The sequence below is a fragment of the Ambystoma mexicanum genome, chromosome 3q, assembly GCF_040938575.1.
Source record: "Ambystoma mexicanum isolate Mex_15411 chromosome 3q, UKY_AmexF1_1, whole genome shotgun sequence".
NCBI lineage: Eukaryota > Metazoa > Chordata > Amphibia > Caudata > Ambystomatidae > Ambystoma > Ambystoma mexicanum.
Window position 1 is genome coordinate 684,210,989 of NC_090926.1, and position 21,127 is coordinate 684,232,115.

The following is a 21,127-nucleotide window of genomic DNA, read 5'->3' on the forward strand; positions in this document are numbered from 1 at the left end:
CATTCGAGGGTGTAAGCCTATGTGGAGACGGTCTGCCTCTAGGGGGCGATGGTGGTCGTGTAGCTGGCGTTGTGGCAGCTGAAGTTCTTCTGGAGGGAAGGTCAAGAGAATATCTTCTTTGGTGGTTGTAACTGTCCAAGTTTGTATAGAAGGAGTCTAAAGTTTTCTCAAACTGAAGTCTGTTTTTTGCTATGACAGGGTAATTGGTTTCGAGGTCCCTTTCCTGAATCTGTTGCGTGGGTTTGAACACCTCGCCTAACGACGATGGTAAGCTCTCTGTCAGTTGTACTTTGTTGATGTTGTTGTCGGTTTGTCGAGGTCTCGGAGCCTTGTCAGGGGCCGAGTCTTGTAAGGTTGGTTCAGTGGTGCACGTCATAGGGGGATCTGCTGGTTCCAGAGACGTCCGACTATGCACCGAGAGTGTAGTCCCGTCCTCTTCCTGGGACTCTTGATTTAGAGGTTGAGATTGGGTCAGAGTTTCTTGGTTGGTGCAGTTTTGACTATGCAAAAGTGGTTGAATGAGGACTGAAGTTGGGGTCATTGTGTTACTGGCTGTAGGCACAACTGGATTATTGGTGAATGCGGTTGATGAGGTTACGGTTGTAGCGTTTATCCCCCCCTCGTTTTCCAACGTTATTTGCGGAATTATTGGGGTGACTTGGCCTGAAAAGTGCATTTTTAGCAATGGCCGGGCAGGTGCTGATCTATTGTCTTCTTTTGTGGGTGGGTAGGGTATTTTTTTACTTGCTTGTATCAGCCTACGATATTTACGGGGGGGAGTGATTGCGTCTGCGGCCTCGAGGATTTCCGCGTCGGTCAGTTCTTTGCATTTCTCTTGGATGGCTTTGGAATGTTTGTAAAAGAAGTCTGATAGGAGCTTCAAGGGGCGTTGTGGTTTTTTAGGGCCCTTTCTTGGGGCTTTTGATGATGCCAGTGATGTTTTGGAGGCGGTCACTTGTTTTGATGCAGGTTTGGCCAAGTTTAAGGATTTTCCTTGTTTAAAAGGTAGGTCTTGATTGTTGTTGTTTTTTTTGTTGGAGACGTCCAGGCGCCGAGGTCTCTTTTTTTTATTGTCTGGGGGTGAGGCCCCTGTTTCGCTTGGTGATGGTGGATCTAAGGAGATCCCCTCGTTTTTATCAGCGTTAGGGAAGGCTGTTATGGGGTTGAGGGTGTCTGCACTGTGGATTAATGAAGCTGTCAGAGCTTCGTCAGCAGGAGGCGCTGTCGTGATCTCGCCACCACTCGTCGGCGCCTGGGGAGCGTCCTCAGTTCCTGGGTCGCTCAGGCGCTGTGGCTTTTGTGCCTCGAACCGGCTCTCCCCGGGGGGGTCGAGGACCAGGGCCAGAGCCCCCGACGCCCCCCGTAGGAGAGAGGATACGCTGCCTTTCGAGGCGGCGCCGTCTAGTCTCGCCTGACTCTGCAGGCTCGCCGACGCCGATGCTCCCGGCGCGTTGGGAGGCCGTGGAGCCACCTCCGCTGCCGAGGTCCGCCCCTCGGACGACATTCGGCACCCTTCCTCCAGAACGGACCTCTCTTCCGGGAACTGCCGGCCGCCGACTGCAGCCTGTCGGGCCGACATGGACTTCCGCGGCAGACCGGGCAGCACAGCTGGGGGACTCGACGCGACCGCCCCTTCGGGCTGCCGCGGAGCTCCCTGCCGTGTCGCGCCGGTTCGCGGAGTTGGAGTAGAGGCCGCGGGCAGCGTGGGCGATGGAGGTTCCACGTCGTCGGAGTCCGGGTCGGAGTTCATGGCGGATTCCTCAGGTAAGTCCACTTCATTGGGGACTCGTAGTTGGTTGAAGGTTCGAACGCCTAGGGGCGTCTCTGTTGGTTTCTTACCAGGACTTTTTCCTAAGGTCATGTTTCCTTTGCCCAGGTGCGCTGATGTTTTGAGGCTGGGGCTCTGGGATGGTAAATGGTCGGCTAATGCTGCTCCCTGAGTTGCAGGGGGGTGATAAAAGTTGCCTGGGTGGGTTGTAAGGGTGTTTTTATGCAACGATTTTGCACTGCTTCTTAGGAGTCGGTTTGTCGAACCTTCGATGTCCTGTGATTGTAGCGTGGATGGTGAGCTGGAGTCTGGGCCCGTCCTGCCTGACATGACTGCAGGACTGCCACTCTCCGCCACTCCGCGCCGCTCCGCGGTATAGTAGGTGTTTTATGCTGTGGGGTGTAGCAGGAAACACACCCCCAGCAGTAGAGCACAAGGAAAGACTGGGTGTTAGAGAGGAGACTGCAGGACTGCCACTCTCCGCCACTCCGCGCCGCTCCGCGGTATAGTAGGTGTTTTATGCTGTGGGGTGTAGCAGGAAACACACCCCCAGCAGTAGAGCACAAGGAAAGACTGGGTGTTAGAGAGGAGACTGCAGGACTGCCACTCTCCGCCACTCCGCGCCGCTCCGCGGTATAGTAGGTGTTTTATGCTGTGGGGTGTAGCAGGAAACACACCCCCAGCAGTAGAGCACAAGGAAAGACTGGGTGTTAGAGAGGAGACTGCAGGACTGCCACTCTCCGCCACTCCGCGCCGCTCCGCGGTATAGTAGGTGTTTTATGCTGTGGGGTGTAGCAGGAAACACACCCCCAGCAGTAGAGCACAAGGAAAGACTGGGTGTTAGAGAGGAGACTGCAGGACTGCCACTCTCAGATAGGCTCCACTTCAGATAGACACAGATGGCAAGAGTTGGTAAATATTGATTCAGTCTGGGGGATGTTGTTACGTTCAAACAAACGGAGGTGTTACATTATCTGTCCACTAGAGGGCGCGGCATGCGCTGGAGACCCAGTTCCCTGGCTTTCAGTCAGAGCATCCCATTCTCCAGGGCTGAAGCTGCAAAGCAGGTGTCCGCAGATTTTGTTCTTGTTTTTATTGTTGTTTTTGAGCTCTGCATATTTTTATGCTCACTCCATGCCCTCAGAAGAGAGGATGGGTGGCGCCGCCCCTCGAGTGCCACCTGGAATAGGAGGGCACCGGAGAAAGCACCCGCTTTGAAATCCCGGGGTGCACTTTTGGAAGGAGAAACATACACAAAAGGCAGTGGTGGCAAATGGAGAGCATGGACAAGGAGCGGCGGTTATCCAAGCAGTACGGCTCGCTGGACTCCACCAAGTGGAGCGCCGTGGAACCCGCCAAAGGTAAGGGGCGCCAGGAGGGCTTTCTGAGCTATATACAATTGCTTTTCATTTGCCCCCAGCGATACGGTGCACATATAGATCCATATGCACCATTTGCACCGCTCGTGTGTGTTGCTCGCAGGGATTTTCTGTAGGCGAATAGGGGTACCGGTGGGCGCATAGGCAATAAGTTAGGGTAAAAGCCCCGGGTCGGGGTGCGTTGGGGTGCAGTACTGTGCCCTAGACAGCAGAACCATAGGCAGACACCATAGGCTCAGCATAGAGCCAGGATGCAAACCAACATCCGTACTATGCGTAAATGCGTTCTCGCCCATTCAGTCTCCCTCGCTCTCCCCATCTCTCTCTAATGCACGCACACTCGGGATCTCTCTCTTGCGCTGCCTCCCTCTCAGAGCAGCCTCCAGCTCCCACTCTGTCTCTCCCAGACTCTCCGCAACTCCCTCGCTCGCAGCCTCCTTCCCTTTCTGGCACTCTCTCTCATGTTCGCCTTCTCCCTCATTCCCTTTCCCACTCCCCTCTCTCATGCGCCCCTTCTCTCTCATTCCCTTTCTCACTCTCCTAACTCATGCTCCTCTTATCTCTACTTCCATTTCTCACTCCCCTCTCTCATGCTCCCCTTTACTCTCATTCCCTTTCTCACCCTCCTCCCTCATGCTCCCCTTCTCCCTCATTCCCCTTCCCCCTCTCCTCTCTCATGCTCCTCTTCTCTCATTCCCCTTCTCACTCTCCTCTCTCATGCTCATCCTCTCTCATTCCCTTTCCCACTCCCCTCTCTCATGCTCCCCTTCTCTCTTATTCCCGTTCTCACTCTCCTCTCTCATGCTCCTCTTATCTCTACTTCCATTTCTCACTCCCCTCTCTCATGCTCATCTTCTCTCTCATTCCCGTTCTCCCTGTCCTCTCTCATGCTCCTCTTATCTCTACTTCCATTTCCCACTCCCCTCTCTCATACTCCCCTTCTCTCTCATTCCCTTTCTCACCCTCCTCCCTCATGCTCCCCTTCTCCCTCATTCCCCTTTTCCCTCTCCTCTCTCATGCTCATCTTCTCTCTCATTCCATTTCTCACTCCCCTCTCTCATGCGCATCTTCTCTCTCATTCCCTTTCTCCTTGTCCTCTCTCATGCTACTCTTATCTCTACTTCCATTTCTCACTCCCCTCTCTCATACTCCCCTTCTCTCTCATTCCCTTTCTCACCCTCCTCCCCCATGCTCCCCTTCTCCCTCATTCCCCTTTTCATTCTCCTCTCTCATGCTCCTCTTATCTCTACTTCCATTTCTCACTCCCCTCTCTCATGCTCATCTTCTCTCATTCCCCTTCTCACTCTCCTCTCTTGCTCATCTTCTCTCATTCCCCTTCTCCCTCTCCTCTCTCATGCTCATCTTCTCTCTCATTCCCTTTCTCCCTCTCCTCTCTCATGCTCCTCTTATCTCCACTTCCATTTCTCACTCCCATCTCTCATGCTCCCCTTCTCTCTCATTCCCTTTCTCACTCTCCTCTCTCATGCTCATCTTCTCTCATTCCCCTTCTCCCTCTCCTCTCTCATGCTCATCTTCTCTCTCATAACCTTTCTCACCCTCCTCCCTCATGCTCCCCTTCTCCCTCATTCCCCTTCTCCCTCTCCTCTCTCATGCTCATCTTCTCTCATTCCCCTTCTCCCTCTCCTCTCTCATGCTCATCTTCTCTCTCATTCCCTTTCTTCCTCTCCTCTCTCATGCTCCTCTTATCTCTACTTACATTTCTCACTCCCCTCTCTCATGCCCCCTTCTCCCTCATTCCCTTTCTCACTCTCCTCTCTCATGCTCATCTTCTCTCTCATTCCCTTTCTCCCTCTCCCCTCTCATGCTCATCTTATCTCTACTTCCATTTCTCACTCCCCTCTCTCATGCTCCCCTTCACTCTCATTCCCTTTCTCACCCTCCTCCCTCATGCTCCCCTTCTCCCTCATTCCCCTTCTCCCTCTCCTCTCTCATGCTCATCTTCTCCCTCATCCCCCTTCTCACTCTCCTCTCTCATGCTTATCTTCTCTCTCATTCCCTTTCTCACCCTCCCCCCTCATGCTCCCCTTCTCCCTCACTCCCCTTCTCAATCTCCTCTCTCATGCTCATCTTCTCTCTCATTCCCTTTCTCACTCTCCTCTCTCATGCTCATCTTCTCTCTCATTCCCTTTCTCACTCTCCTCTCTCATGCTCATCTTCTCTCATTCCCCTTCTCACTCCCCTCTCTAATGCTCATCTTCTCTCATTCCCTTCCTCACTCTCCTCTCTCATGCTCATCCTCTCTCTAATTCCCTTTCTCCCCCTCCCCCTCATGCTCCCCTTCTCCCTCATTCCCCTTCTCACTCTCCTCTCTCATGCTCATCTTCTCTCTCATCCCCTTTCTCACTCTCCTCTCTCATGCTCATCTTCTCTCTCATTCCCCTTCTTACTCTCCTCTCATGCTCATCTTCTCTCATTCCCCTTCTCCCTCTCCTCTCTCATGCTCATCTTCTCTCTCATTCCTTTTCTCCCTCTCCTCTCTCATGCTCCTCTTATCTCTACTTCCATTTCTCATTCCCCTCTCTCATGCTCCCCTTCTCTCTCATTCCCTTTCTCACTCTCCTCTCTCATGCTCATCTTCTCTCATTCCCCTTCTCCCTCTCCTCTCTCATGCTCATCTTCTCTCTCATTCCCTTTCTTCCTCTCTCATGCTCCTCTTATCTCTACTTCCATTTCTCACTCCCCTCTCTCATGCCTCCCTTCTCCCTCTCCTCTCTCATGCTCATCTTCTCTCTCATTCCCTTTCTTCCTCTCTTCTCTCATGCTCCTTTTATCTCTATTTCCATTTCTCACTCCCCTCTCTCATGCCCCCCTTCACTCTCATTCCCTTTCTCACCCTCCTCCCTCATGCTCCCCTTCTCCCCCATTCCCCTTCTCCCTCCCCTCTCTCATTCTCATCTTCTCTCTCATTCCCTTTCTCACTCTCCTCTCTCATGCTCGTCTTCTCTCATTCCCCTTCTCACTCTCCTCTCTCATGCTCATCTTCTCTCTCATTCCCTGTCTCACCCTCCTCCCTCGTGCTCCCCTTCTCCCTCATTCCCCTTCTCCCTCTCCTCTCTCATGCTCATCTTCTCTCATTCCCCTCCTCACTCTCCTCTCTCATGCTCATCTTCTCTCTCATTCCCTATCTCCCCCCCTCATGCTCATCTTCTCCCTCATTCCCCTTCTCACTCTCCTCTCTCATGCTCATCTTCTCTCTCATTCCCTTTCTCACTCTCCTCTCTCATGCTCATCTTCTCTCTCATTCCCTTTCTCACTCTCCTCTCTCATGCTCATCTTCTCTCATTCCCCTTCTCACTCCCCTCTCTAATGCTCATCTTCTCTCTCATTCCCCTTCTCCCTCTCCTCTCTCATGCTCATCTTCTCTCTCATTCCCTTTCTCCCTCTCCTCTCTCATGCTCCTCTTATCTCTACTTCCATTTCTCACTACCCTCTCTCATGCCCCCCTTCTCCCTCATTCCCTTTCTCACTCTCATCTCTCATGCTCATCTTCTCTCGCATTCCCTTTCTCCCTCTCCTCTCTCATGCTCCTCTTATCTCTACTTCCATTTCTCACTCCCCTCTCTTATGCCCCCCTTCTCCCTCATTCCCTTTCTCACTCTCCTCTCTCATGCTCATCTTCTCTCGCATTCCCTTTCTTCCTCTCCTCTCTCATGCTCCTCTTATCTCTACTTCCATTTCTCACTCCCCTCTCTCATGCTCCCCTTTACTCTCATTCCCTTTCTCACCCTTCTCCCTCATGCTCCCCTTCTCCCTCATTCCCCTTCTCCCTCCCCTCTCTCATGCTCATCTTCTCTCTCATTCCCTTTCTCACTCTCCTCTCTCATGCTCATCTTCTCTCATTCCCCTTCTCACTCTCCTCTCTCATGCTCATCTCTCTCATTCCATTTCTCACCCTCCTCCCTCATGCTCCCCTTCTCCCTCATTCCCCTTCTCACTCTCCTCTCTCATGCTCATCTTCTCTCTCATTCCCTTTCTCACCCTCCCCCCTCATGCTCCCCTTCTCCCTCATTCCCCTTCTCACTCTCCTCTCTCATGCTCATCTTCTCTCTCATTCCCTTTCTCACTCTCCTCTCTCATGCTCATCTTCTCTCTCATTCCCTTTCTCACTCTCCTCTCTCATGCTCATCTTCTCTCATTTCCCTTCTCACTCCACTCTCTAATGCTCATCCTCTCTCTCATTCCCTTTCTCACTCTCCTCTCTCATGCTCATCTTCTCTCCCATTCCCTTGCTCACTCTATATCATGCTCCTATTATCTCTACTTCCATTTCTCACTATCCTCTCACATGCTCCCCTCCTCTCTCATTCCTCTTCTCACTCCCCGTTCTCATGCTCTCCTTCTCTCTGACACCCCTTCTCACTCTCCTCTCTCATGCTCATATTCTCTCTCATTCCCTTTCTCACCCTCCTCTCTCATACTCCCCTTCTCTCTCATTCCCTTTCTCACTCTCCTCTTCATGCTCCTCTCCTCTCATTCCCATTCTCACTCTTCTCTTCTCTCATGCTCCCCTTATCCCTCATTCCCTTTCTCACTCTCTTCTCTCATGCTCCTCTTCTCTCTCATTCACGGTCACCCTCTTCTCTCTCATGCTCCCTTCTCTCTCATTCCCTTTCTCACTCTACTCTCTCATGTTCCCATTTTCTATCATTCCCTTTCTCACTCTCCTCTCATGCTCCTCCTCCCTCTCATTCCCTTTCTGACTCTCCTCCTCTCTCATGCTTCCATTCTCTCTCATTCCCTTTCTCACCCTCCTCCCTCATACTCATTTTCTCTCTCATTCCCATTTCACTATCCTTTCTCATGCTCCTCTTCTCTCTCATTCCCTTTTCACTCTCCTATCTTATGCTCCCCTCCTCTCGCATTACTCTTCACACTCCCCTTTCTCATGCTCTCCTTCTCTCTCATTCCCTTTCTGAGTCTCCTCCTCTCTCATGCTCCCATTCTCTCTCATTCCCTTTTTCACTCTCCTTTCTCATGCTCCTCTTCTCTCTCATTCCCTTCTCACTCTCCTCTCTCATGCTCATATTATCTCTCATTCCCCTTCTCACCCACCTCTCTTATACTCCCCCTCTCGCTCATTTACTTTCTTACTCTCCTCTCTCCTGCTCCTCTTCCCTCTCATTCCCTTTCTTACTCTCCTCCTCACTCATGCTCCCCTTCTCTCTCATTCCTTTTCTCACATTCCTCTCTCATGCTCCCCTTCTCTCTCTCATTCATTTTCTGACTTTCTCTCATACTCCCCTTCTCTTTCATTCTCATTCTCACACGCTCTCATGCTCCTCTTCTCTTCCATTCCTTTTCTCACTCTCTCATGCTCATCTTCTCACATTCCCCTTCTCACTCTCCTCTCATGCTCATCTTCTCTCATTCCCCTTCTCCCCTTCTCTCATGCTCATCTTCTCTCTCATTCCCTTTCTCCCTCTCCTCTCTCATGCTCCTCTTATCTCTACTTCCATTTCTCACTCCCCTCTCTCATGCTCCCCTACTCTCTCATTCCCCTTCCCCCTCTCCTTTCTCATGCTCATATTCTCTCTCATTCCCTTTCTCACCCTCCTCCCTCATGCTCCCCTTCTCCCTCATTCCCCTTCTCCCTCTCCTCTCTCATGTTCATCTTCTCTCATTCCCCTTCTCCCTCTCCTCTCTCATGCTCATCTTCTCTCTCATTTCCTTTCTTCCTCTCCTCTCTCATGCTCCTCTTAGCTCTACTTACATTTCTCACTCCCCTCTCTCATGCCCCCTTCTCCCTCATTCCCTTTCTCACTCTCCTCTCTCATGCTCATCTTCTCTCTCATTCCCTTTCTCCCTCTCCCCTCTCATGCTCCTCTTATATCTACTTCCATTTCTCACTCCCCTCTCTCATGCTCCCCTTCACTCTCATTCCCTTGCTCACCCTCCTCCATCTTGCTCCCCTTCTCCCTCATTCCCCTTCTCCCTCTCCTCTCTCATGCTCATCTTCTCTCTCATTCCCTTTCTCACTCTCCTCTCTCATGCTCATCTTCTCTCATTCCCCTTCTCACTCTCCTCTCTCATGCTCATCTTCTCTCTCATTCCCTTTCTCAACCTCCTCCCTCATGCTCCCCTTCTCCCTCATTCCCCTTCTCCCTCTCCTCTCTCATGCTCATCTTCTCTCATTCCCCTTCTCACTCTCCTCTCTCATGCTCATCTTCTCTCTCATTCCCTTTCTCACCCTCCCCCCTCATGATCCCCTTCTCCCTCATTCCCCTTCTCAATCTCCTCTCTCATGCTCATCTTCTCTCTCATTCCCTTTCTCACTCTCCTCTCTCATGCTCATCTTCTCTCTCATTCCCTTTCTCACTCTCCTCTCTCATGCTCATCTTCTCTCATTCCCCTTCTCACTCCCCTCTCTAATGCTCATCTTCTCTCTCATTCCCTTTCTCCCTCTCCTCTCTCATGCTCCTCTTATCTCTACTTCCATTTCTCACTCCCCTCTCTCGTGCTCCCCTTCTCTCTCATTCCCTTTCTCACTCTCCTCTCTCATGCTCATCTTCTCTCGTTCCCCTTCTCCCTATCCTCTCTCATGCTCATCTTCTCTCTCATTCCCTTTCTTCCTCTCCTCTCTCATGCTCCTCTTATCTCTACTTCCATTTCTCACTCCCCTCTCTCATGCCTCCCTTCTCCCTCATTCCCTTTCTCACTCTCCTCTCTCATGCTCATCTTCTCTCTCATTCCCTTTCTCCCTCTCCTCTCTCATGCTCCTCTTATCTCTATTTCCATTTCTCACTCCCCTCTCTCATGCCCCCCTTCACTCTCATTCCCTTTCTCACCCTCCTCCCTCATCATCCCCTTCTCCCTCATTACCCTTCTCCCTCTCCTCTCTCATTCTCATCTTCGCTCTCATTCCCTTTCTCACTCTCCTCTCTCATGCTCGTCTTCTCTCATTCCCCTTCTCACTCTCCTCTCTCATGCTCATCTTCTCTCTCATTCCCTTTCTCACCCTCCTCCCTCATGCTCCCCTTCTCCCTCATTCCCCTTCTCCCTCTCCTCTCTCATGCTCATCTTCTCTCATTCCCCTTCTCACTCTCCTCTCCCATGCTCATCTTCTCTCTCATTCCCTTTCTCCCACTCCCCCCTCATGCTCCTCTTCTCCCACATTCCCCTTCTCACTCTCCTCTCTCATGCTCATCTTCTCTCTCATTCCCTTTCTCACTCTCCTCTCTCATGCTCATCTTCTCTCTCATTCCCTTTCTCACTCTCCTCTCTCATGCTCATCTTCTCTCATTCCCCTTCTCACTCCCCTCTCTAATGCTCATCTTCTCTCTCATTCCCCTTCTCCCTCTCCTCTCTCATGCTCATCTTCTCTCTCATTCCCTTTCTTCCTCTCCTCTCTCATGCTCCTCTTATCTCTACTTACATTTCTCACTCCCCTCTCTCATGCCCCCTTCTCCCTCATTCCCTTTCTCACTCTCCTCTCTCATGCTCATCTTCTCTCTCATTCCCTTTCTCCCTCTCCCCTCTCATGATCCTCTTATCTCTACTTCCATTTCTCACTCCCCTCTCTCATGCTCCCCTTCACTCTCATTCCCTTGCTCACCCTCCTCCCTCATGCTCCCCTTCTCCCTCATTCCCCTTCTCCCTCTCCTCTATCATGCTCATCTTCTCTCTCATTCCCTTTCTCACTCTCCTCTCTCATGCTCATCTTCTCTCATCCCCCTTCTCACTCTCCTCTCTCATGCTCATCTTCTCTCTCATTCCCTTTCTCAACCTCCTCCCTCATGCTCCCCTTCTCCCTCATTCCCCTTCTCCCTCTCCTCTTTCATGCTCATCTTCTCTCATTCCCCTTCTCACTCTCCTCTCTCATGCTCATCTTCTCTCTCATTCCCTTTCTCACCCTCCCCCCTCATGCTCCCCTTCTCCCTCATTCCCCTTCTCAATCTCCTCTCTCATGCTCATCTTCTCTCTCATTCCCTTTCTCACTCTCCTCTCTCATGCTCATCTTCTCTCATTCCCCTTCTCACTCCCCTCTCTAATGCTCATCTTCTCTCATTCCCCTTCTCACTCTCCTCTCTCATGCTCATCCTCTCTCTCATTCCCTTTCTCACCCTCCCCCTCATGCTCCCCTTCTCCCTCATTCCCCTTCTCACTCTCCTCTCTCATGCTCATCTTATCTCTCATCCCCTTTCTCACTCTCCTCTCTCATGCTCATCTTCTCTCTCATTCCCCTTCTTACTCTCCTCTCATGCTCATCTTCTCTCATTCCCCTTCTCCCTCTCCTCTCTCATGCCCATCTTCTCTCTCATTCCCTTTCTCCCTCTCCTCTCTCATGCTCCTCTTATCTCTACTTCCATTTCTCACTCCCCTCTCTCATGCTCCCCTTCTCTCTCATTCCCTTTCTCACTCTCCTCTCTCATGCTCATCTTCTCTCATTCCCCTTCTCCCTATCCTCTCTCATGCTCATCTTCTCTCTCATTCCCTTTCTTCCTCTCCTCTCTCATGCTCCTCTTATCTCTACTACCATTTCTCACTCCCCTCTCTCATGCCTCCCTTCTCCCTCATTCCCTTTCTCACTCTCCTCTCTCATGCTCATCTTCTCTCTCATTCCCTTTCTCCCTCTCCTCTCTCATGCTCCTCTTATCTCTATTTCCATTTCTCACTCCCCTCTCTCATGCCCCCTTCACTCTCATTCCCTTTCTCACCCTCCTCCCTCATGCTCCCCTTCTCCCTCATTACCCTTCTCCCTCTCCTCTCTCATTCTCATCTTCTCTCTCATTCCCTTTCTCACTCTCCTCTCTCATGCTCGTCTTCTCTCATTCCCCTTCTCACTCTCCTCTCTCATGCTCATCTTCTCTCTCATTCCCTTTCTCACCCTCCTCCCTCATGCTCCCCTTCTCCCTCATTCCCCTTCTCCCTCTCCTCTCTCATGCTCATCTTCTCTCATTCCCCTTCTCACTCTCCTCTCTCATGCTCATCTTCTCTCTCATTCCCTTTCTCCCCCTCCCCCCTCATGCTCCTCTTCTCCCACATTCCCCTTCTCACTCTCCTCTCTCATGCTCATCTTCTCTCTCATTCCCTTTCTCACCCTCCCCCCTCATGCTCCCCTTCTCCCTCACTCCCCTTCTCAATCTCCTCTCTCATGCTCATCTTCTCTCTCATTCCCTTTCTCACTCTCCTCTCTCATGCTCATCTTCTCTCTCATTCCCTTTCTCACTCTCCTCTCTCATGCTCATCTTCTCTCATTCCCCTTCTCACTCCCCTCTCTAATGCTCATCTTCTCTCATTCCCTTCCTCACTCTCCTCTCTCATGCTCATCCTCTCTCTAATTCCCTTTCTCACCCTCCCCCTCATGCTCCCCTTCTCCCTCATTCCCCTTCTCACTCTCCTCTCTCATGCTCATCTTCTCTCTCATCCCCGTTCTCACTCTCCTCTCTCATGCTCATCTTCTCTCTCATTCCCCTTCTTACTCTCCTCTCATGCTCATCTTCTCTCATTCCCCTTCTCCCTCTCCTCTCTCATGCTCATCTTCTCTCTCATTCCTTTTCTCCCTCTCCTCTCTCATGCTCCTCTTATCTCTACTTCCATTTCTCATTCCCCTCTCTCATGCTCCCCTTCTCTCTCATTCCCTTTCTCACTCTCCTCTCTCATGCTCATCTTCTCTCATTCCCCTTCTCCCTCTCCTCTCTCATGCTCATCTTCTCTCTCATTCCCTTTCTTCCTCTCCTCTCTCATGCTCCTCTTATCTCTACTTCCATTTCTCACCCCCCTCTCTCATGCCTCCCTTCTCCCTCTCCTCTCTCATGCTCATCTTCTCTCTCATTCCCTTTCTTCCTCTCTTCTCTCATGCTCCTTTTATCTCTATTTCCATTTCTCACTCCCTTCTCTCATGCCCCCCTTCACTCTCATTCCCTTTCTCACCCTCCTCACTCATGCTCCCCTTCTCCCTCATTCCCCTTCTCCCTCTCCTCTCTCATTCTCATCTTCTCTCTCATTCCCTTTCTCACTCTCCTCTCTCATGCTCGTCTTCTCTCATTCCCCTTCTCACTCTCCTCTCTCATGCTCATCTTCTCTCTCATTCCCTGTCTCACCCTCCTCCCTCGTGCTCCCCTTCTCCCTCATTCCCCTTCTCCCTCTCCTCTCTCATGCTCATCTTCTCTCATTCCCCTCCTCACTCTCCTCTCTCATGCTCATCTTCTCTCTCATTCCCTTTCTCCCCCCCCTCATGCTCATCTTCTCCCTCATTCCCCTTCTCACTCTCCTCTCTCATGCTCATCTTCTCTCTCATTCCCTTTCTCACTCTCCTCTCTCATGCTCATCTTCTCTCTCATTCCCTTTCTCACTCTCCTCTCTCATGCTCATCTTCTCTCATTCCCCTTCTCACTCCCCTCTCTAATGCTCATCTTCTCTCTCATTCCCCTTCTCCCTCTCCTCTCTCATGCTCATCTTCTCTCTCATTCCCTTTCTCCCTCTCCTCTCTCATGCTCCTCTTATCTCTACTTCCATTTCTCACTACCCTCTCTCATGCCCCCCTTCTCCCTCATTCCCTTTCTCACTCTCCTCTCTCATGCTCATCTTCTCTCGCATTCCCTTTCTCCCTCTCCTCTCTCATGCTCCTCTTATCTCTACTTCCATTTCTCACTCCCCTCTCTTATGCCCCCCTTCTCCCTCATTCCCTTTCTCACTCTCCTCTCTCATGCTCATCTTCTCTCGCATTCCCTTTCTCCCTCTCCTCTCTCATGCTCCTCTTATCTCTACTTCCATTTCTCACTCCCCTCTCTCATGCTCCCCTTCACTCTCATTCCCTTTCTCACCCTTCTCCCTCATGCTCCCCTTCTCCCTCATTCCCCTTCTCCCTCCCCTCTCTCATGCTCATCTTCTCTCTCATTCCCTTTCTCACTCTCCTCTCTCATGCTCATCTTCTCTCATTCCCCTTCTCACTCTCCTCTCTCATGCTCATCTCTCTCATTCCCTTTCTCACCCTCCTCCCTCATGCTCCCCTTCTCCCTCATTCCCCTTCTCACTCTCCTCTCTCATGCTCATCTTCTCTCTCATTCCCTTTCTCACTCTCCTCTCTCATGCTCATCTTCTCTCTCATTCCCTTTCCCACTCTCCTCTCTCATGCTCATCTTCTCTCATTTCCCTTCTCACTCCACTCTCTAATGCTCATCCTCTCTCTCATTCCCTTTCTCACTCTCCTCTCTCATGCTCATCTTCTCTCCTATTCCCTTGCTCACTCTATATCATGCTCCTATTATCTCTACTTCCATTTCTCACTATCCTCTCTCATGCTCCCCTCCTCTCTCATTCCTCTTCTCACTCCCCGTTCTCATGCTCTCCTTCTCTCTGACACCCCTTCTCACTCTCCTCTCTCATGCTCATATTCTCTCTCATTCCCTTTCTCACCCTCCTCTCTCATACTCCCCTTCTCTCTCATTCCCTTTCTCACTCTCCTCTTCATGCTCCTCTCCTCTCATTCCCATTCTCACTCTTCTCTTCTCTCATGCTCCCCTTATCCCTCAGTCCCTTTCTCACTCTCTTCTCTCATGCTCTTCTTCTCTCTCATTCACGGTCGCCCTCTTCTCTCTCATGCTCCCTTCTCTCTCATTCCCTTTCTCACTCTACTCTCTCATGTTCCCATTTTCTATCATTCCCTTTCTCACTCTCCTCTCATGCTCCTCCTCCCTCTCATTCCCTTTCTGACTCTCCTCCTCTCTCATGCTTCCATTCTCTCTCATTCCCTTTCTCACCCTCCTCCCTCATACTCATTTTCTCTCTCATTCCCATTTCACTATCCTTTCTCATGCTCCTCTTCTCTCTCATTCCCTTTTCACTCTCCTATCTTATGCTCCCCTCCTCTCTCATTACTCTTCACACTCCCCTTTCTCATGCTCTCCTTCTCTCTCATTCCCTTTCTGACTCTCCTCCTCTCTCATGCTCCCATTCTCTCTCATTCCCTTTTTCACTCTCCTTTCTCATGCTCCTCTTCTCTCTCATTCCCTTCTCACTCTCCTCTCTCATGCTCATATTATCTCTCATTCCCCTTCTCACCCACCTCTCTTATACTCCCCCTCTCGCTCATTTACTTTCTTACTCTCCTCTCTCCTGCTCCTCTTCCCTCTCATTCCCTTTCTTACTCTCCTCCTCACTCATGCTCCCCTTCTCTCTCATTCCTTTTCTCACATTCCTCTCTCATGCTCCCCTTCTCTCTCTCATTCATTTTCTGACTTTCTCTCATACTCCCCTTCTCTTTCATTCTCATTCTCACACGCTCTCATGCTCCTCTTCTCTTCCATTCCTTTTCTCACTCTCTCATGCTCATCTTCTCACATTCCCCTTCTCACTCTCCTCTCATGCTCATCTTCTCTCATTCCCCTTCTCCCTCTCCTCTCTCATGCTCATCTTCTCTCTCATTCCCTTTCTCCCTCTCCTCTCTCATGCTCCTCTTATCTCTACTTCCATTTCTCACTCCCCTCTCTCATGCTCCCCTACTCTCTCATTCCCCTTCCCCCTCTCCTTTCTCATGCTCATATTCTCTCTCATTCCCTTTCTCACCCTCCTCCCTCATGCTCCCCTTCTCCCTCATTCCCCTTCTCCCTCTCCTCTCTCATGTTCATCTTCTCTCATTCCCCTTCTCCCTCTCCTCTCTCATGCTCATCTTCTCTCTCATTCCCTTTCTTCCTCTCCTCTCTCATGCTCCTCTTAGCTCTACTTACATTTCTCACTCCCCTCTCTCATGCCCCCTTCTCCCTCATTCCCTTTCTCACTCTCCTCTCTCATGCTCATCTTCTCTCTCATTCCCTTTCTCTCTCTCCCCTCTCATGCTCCTCTTATCTCTACTTCCATTTCTCACTCCCCTCTCTCATGCTCCCCTTCACTCTCATCCCCTTGCTCACCCTCCTCCCTCTTGCTCCCCTTCTCCCTCATTCCCCTTCTCCCTCTCCTCTCTCATGCTCATCTTCTCTCTCATTCCCTTTCTCACTCTCCTCTCTCATGCTCATCTTCTCTCATTCCCCTTCTCACTCTCCTCTCTCATGCTCATCTTCTCTCTCATTCCCTTTCTCTCTCTCCCCTCTCATGCTCCTCTTATCTCTACTTCCATTTCTCACTCCCCTCTCTCATGCTCCCCTTCACTCTCATCCCCTTGCTCACCCTCCTCCCTCTTGCTCCCCTTCTCCCTCATTCCCCTTCTCCCTCTCCTCTCTCATGCTCATCTTCTCTCTCATTCCCTTTCTCAACCTCCTCCCTCATGCTCCCCTTCTCCCTCATTCCCCTTCTCCCTCTCCTCTCTCATGCTCATCTTCTCTCATTCCCCTTCTCACTCTCCTCTCTCATGCTCATCTTCTCTCTCATTCCCTTTCTCACCCTCCCCCCTCATGCTCCCCTTCTCCCTCATTCCCCTTCTCAATCTCCTCTCCCATGCTCATCTTCTCTCTCATTCCCTTTCTCACTCTCCTCTCTCATGCTCATCTTCTCTCTCATTCCCTTTCTCACTCTCCTCTCTCATGCTCATCTTCTCTCATTCCCCTTCTCACTCCCCTCTCTAATGCTCATCTTCTCTCATTCCCCTTCTCACTCTCCTCTCTCATGCTCATCCTCTCTCTCATTCCCTTTCTCACCCTCCCCCTCATGCTCCCCTTCTCCCTCATTCCCCTTCTCACTCTCCTCTCTCATGCTCATCTTCTCTCTCATCCCCTTTCTCACTCTCCTCTCTCATGCTCATCTTCTCTCTCATTCCCCTTCTTACTCTCCTCTCATGCTCATCTTCTCTCATTCCCCTTCTCCCTCTCCTCTCTCATGCTCATCTTCTCTCTCATTCCCTTTCTCCCTCTCCTCTCTCATGCTCCTCTTATCTCTACTTCCATTTCTCACTTCCCTCTCTCATGCTCCCCTTCTCTCTCATTCCCTTTCTCACTCTCCTCTCTCATGCTCATCTTCTCTCGTTCCCCTTCTCCCTATCCTCTCTCATGCTCATCTTCTCTCGCATTCCCTTTCTTCCTCTCCTCTCTCATGCTCCTCTTATCTCTACTTCCATTTCTCACTCCCCTCTCTCATGCCTCCCTTCTCCCTCATTCCCTTTCTCACTCTCCTCTCTCATGCTCATCTTATCTCTCATTCCCTTTCTCCCTCTCCTCTCTCATGCTCCTCTTATCTCTATTTCCATTTCTCACTCTCCTCTCTCATTCTCATCTTCTCTCTCATTCCCTTTCTCACTCTCCTCTCTCATGCTCGTCTTCTCTCATTCCCCTTCTCACTCTCCTCTCTCATGCTCATCTTCTCTCTCATTCCCTTTCTCACCCTCCTCCCTCATGCTCCCCTTCTCCCTCATTCCCCTTCTCCCTCTCCTCTCTCATGCTCATCTTCTCTCATTCCCCTTCTCACTCTCCTCTCCCATGCTCATCTTCTCTCTCATTACCTTTCTCCCCCTCCCCCCTCATGCTCCTCTTCTCCCACATTCCCCTTCTCACTCTCCTCTCTCATGATCATCTTCTCTCTCATTCCCTTTCTCACTCTCCTCTCTCATGCTCATCTTCTCTCTCATTCCCTTTCTCACTCTCCTCTCTCATGCTCATCTTCTCTCATTCCCCTCCTCACTCCCCTCTCTAATGCTCATCTTCTCTCTCATTCCCCTTCTCCCTCTCCTCTCTCATGCTCATCTTCTCTCTCATTCCCTTTCTTCCTCTCCTCTCTCATGCTCCTCTTATCTCTACTTACATTTCTCACTCCCCTCTCTCATGCCCTCTTCTCCCTCATTCCCTTTCTCACTCTCCTCTCTCATGCTCATCTTCTCTCTCATTCCCTTTCTCCCTCTCCCCTCTCATGCTCCTCTTATCTCTACTTCCATTTCTCACTCCCCTCTCTCATGCTCCCCTTCACTCTCATTCCCTTGCTCACCCTCCTCCCTCATGCTCCCCTTCTCCCTCATTCCCCTTCTCCCTCTCCTCTATCATGCTCATCTTCTCTCTCATTCCCTTTCTCACTCTCCTCTCTCATGCTCATCTTCTCTCATCCCCCTTCTCACTCTCCTCTCTCATGCTCATCTTCTCTCTCATTCCCTTTCTCAACCTCCTCCCTCATGCTCCCCTTCTCCCTCATTCCCCTTCTCCCTCTCCTCTCTCATGCTCATCTTCTCTCATTCCCCTTCTCACTCTCCTCTCTCATGCTCATCTTCTCTCTCATTCCCTTTCTCACCCTCCCCCCTCATGCTTCCCTTCTCTCTCATTCCCTTTCTCCCTCTCCCCTCTCATGCTCCTCTTATCTCTACTTCCATTTCTCACTCCCCTCTCTCATGCTCCCCTTCACTCTCATTCCCTTGCTCACCCTCCTCCCTCATGCTCCCCTTCTCCCTCATTCCCCTTCTCCCTCTCCTCTATCATGCTCATCTTCTCTCTCATTCCCTTTCTCACTCTCCTCTCTCATGCTCATCTTCTCTCTCATTCCCTTTCTCACTCTCCTCTCTCATGCTCATCTTCTCTCATTCCCCTTCTCACTCCCCTCTCTAATGCTCATCTTCTCTCATTCCCCTTCTCACTCTCCTCTCTCATGCTCATCCTCTCTCTCATTCCCTTTCTCACCCTCCCCCTCATGCTCCCCTTCTCCCTCATTCCCCTTCTCACTCTCCTCTCTCATGCTCATCTTCTCTCTCATCCCCTTTCTCACTCTCCTCTCTCATGCTCATCTTCTCTCTCATTCCCCTTCTTACTCTCCTCTCATGCTCATCTTCTCTCATTCCCCTTCTCCCTCTCCTCTCTCATGCCCATCTTCTCTCTCATTCCCTTTCTCCCTCTCCTCTCTCATGCTCCTCTTATCTCTACTTCCATTTCTCACTCCCCTCTCTCATGCTCCCCTTCTCTCTCATTCCCTTTCTCACTCTCCTCTCTCATGCTCATCTTCTCTCATTCCCCTTCTCCCTATCCTCTCTCATGCTCATCTTCTCCCTCATTTCCTTTCTTCCTCTCCTCTCTCATGCTCCTCTTATCTCTACTTCCATTTCTCACCCCCCTCTCTCATGCCTCCCTTCTCCCTCATTCCCTTTCTCACTCTCCTCTCTCATGCTCATCTTCTCTCTCATTCCCTTTCTCCCTCTCCTCTCTCATGCTCCTCTTATCTCTATTTCCATTTCTCACTCCCCTCTCTCATGCCCCCCTTCACTCTCATTCCCTTTCTCACCCTCCTCCCTCATGCTCCCCTTCTCCCTCATTACCCTTCTCCCTCTCCTCTCTCATTCTCATCTTCTCTCTCATTCCCTTTCTCACTCTCCTCTCTCATGCTCTTCTTCTCTCATTCCCCTTCTCACTCTCCTCTCTCATGCTCATCTTCTCTCTCATTCCCTTTCTCACCCTCCTCCCTCATGCTCCCCTTCTCCCTCATTCCCCTTCTCCCTCTCCTCTCTCATGCTCATCTTCTCTCATTCCCCTTCTCACTCTCCTCTCTCATGCTCATCTTCTCTCTCATTCCCTTTCTCCCCCTCCCCCCTCATGCTCCTCTTCTCCCACATTCCCCTTCTCACTCTCCTCTCTCATGCTCATCTTCTCTCTCATTCCCTTTCTCACTCTCCTCTCTCATGCTCATCTTCTCTCTCATTCCCTTTCTCACTCTCCTCTCTCATGCTCATCTTCTCTCATTCCCCTTCTCACTCCCCTCTCTAATGCTCATCTTCTCTCTCATTCCCCTTCTCCCTCTCCTCTCTCATGCTCATCTTCTCTCTCATTCCCTTTCTCCCTCTCCTCTCTCATGCTCCTCTTATCTCTACTTCCATTTCTCACTCCCCTCTCTCATGCCCCCCTTCTCCCTCATTCCCTTTCTCACTCTCCTCTCTCATGCTCATCTTCTCTCGCATTCCCTTTCTCCCTCTCCTCTCTCATGCTCCTCTTATCTCTACTTCCATTTCTCACTCCCCTCTCTCATGCTCCCCTTTACTCTCATTCCCTTTCTAACCCTCCTCCCTCATGCACCCCTTCTCCCTCATTCCCCTTCTCCCTCCCCTCTCTCATGCTCATCTTCTCTCTCATTCCCTTTCTCACTCTCCTCTCTCATGCTCATCTTCTCTCATTCCCCTTCTCACTCTCCTCTTTCATGCTCATCTTCTCTCTCATTCCCTTTCTCACCCTCCTCCCTCATGCTCCCCTTCTCCCTCATTCCCTTTCTCACTCTCTTCTCTCATGCTCATCTTCTCTCTCATTCCCTTTCTCACCCTCCCCCCTCATGCTCCCTTTCTCCCTCATTCCCCTTCTCACTCTCCTCTCTCATGCTTATCTTCTCTCTCATTCCCTTTCTCACTCTCAGCTCTCTCATGCTCATCTTCTCTCTCAGTCCCTTTCTCACTCTCCTCTCTCATGCTCATCTTCTCTCATTTCCCTTCTCACTCCCCTCTCTAATGCTCATCTTCTCTCTCATTCCCTTTCTCACTCTCCTCTCTCATGCTCATATTCCCTCCCATTCCCTTGCTCACACTATATCATGCTCCTATGATCTCTACTTCCATTTCTCACTATCCTCTCTCATGCTCCCCTCCTCTCTCATTCCTCTTCTCACTCCCCGTTCTCATGCTCTCCTTCTCTCTGACAGCCCTTCTCACTCTCCTCTCTCATGCTCATATTCTCTCTCATTCCCTTTCTCACTCTCCTCTCTCATACTCCACTTCTCTCTCATTCCCTTTCTCACTCTCCTCTCTCATGCTCATCTTCTCTCATTCCCCTTCTCCCTATCCTCTCTCATGCTCATCTTCTCTCTCATTCCCTTTCTTCCTCTCCTCTCTCATGCTCCTCTTATCTCTACTTCCATTTCTCACTCCCCTCTCTCATGCCTCCCTTCTCCCTCATTCCCTATGTCACTCTCCTCTCTCATGCTCATCTTCTCTCTCATTCCCTTTCTCCCTCTCCTCTCTCATGCTCCTCTTATCTCTATTTCCATTTCTCACTCCCCTCTCTCATGCCCCCCTTCACTCTCATTCCCTTTCTCACCCTCCTCCCTCATGCTCCCCTTCTCCCTCATTACCCTTCTCCCTCTC

At 50.8% G+C, this 21,127-nt stretch overlaps 1 protein-coding gene across 1 annotated transcript in view; it reads left to right on the forward strand.

The window, feature by feature from the left end:
- Positions 1-2,793: 2,793 nt before the first annotated feature.
- Positions 2,794-21,127, forward strand: part of LOC138582885 (bMERB domain-containing protein 1-like) — a 544,844-nt gene continuing 526,510 nt past the window's right edge. The window contains exon 1 of the mRNA XM_069654591.1: positions 2,794-3,129. Coding sequence (XP_069510692.1) covers positions 3,042-3,129 — 88 coding nt within the window. The 5' untranslated portion in view covers positions 2,794-3,041. The remainder of the gene's footprint in view (positions 3,130-21,127) is intronic.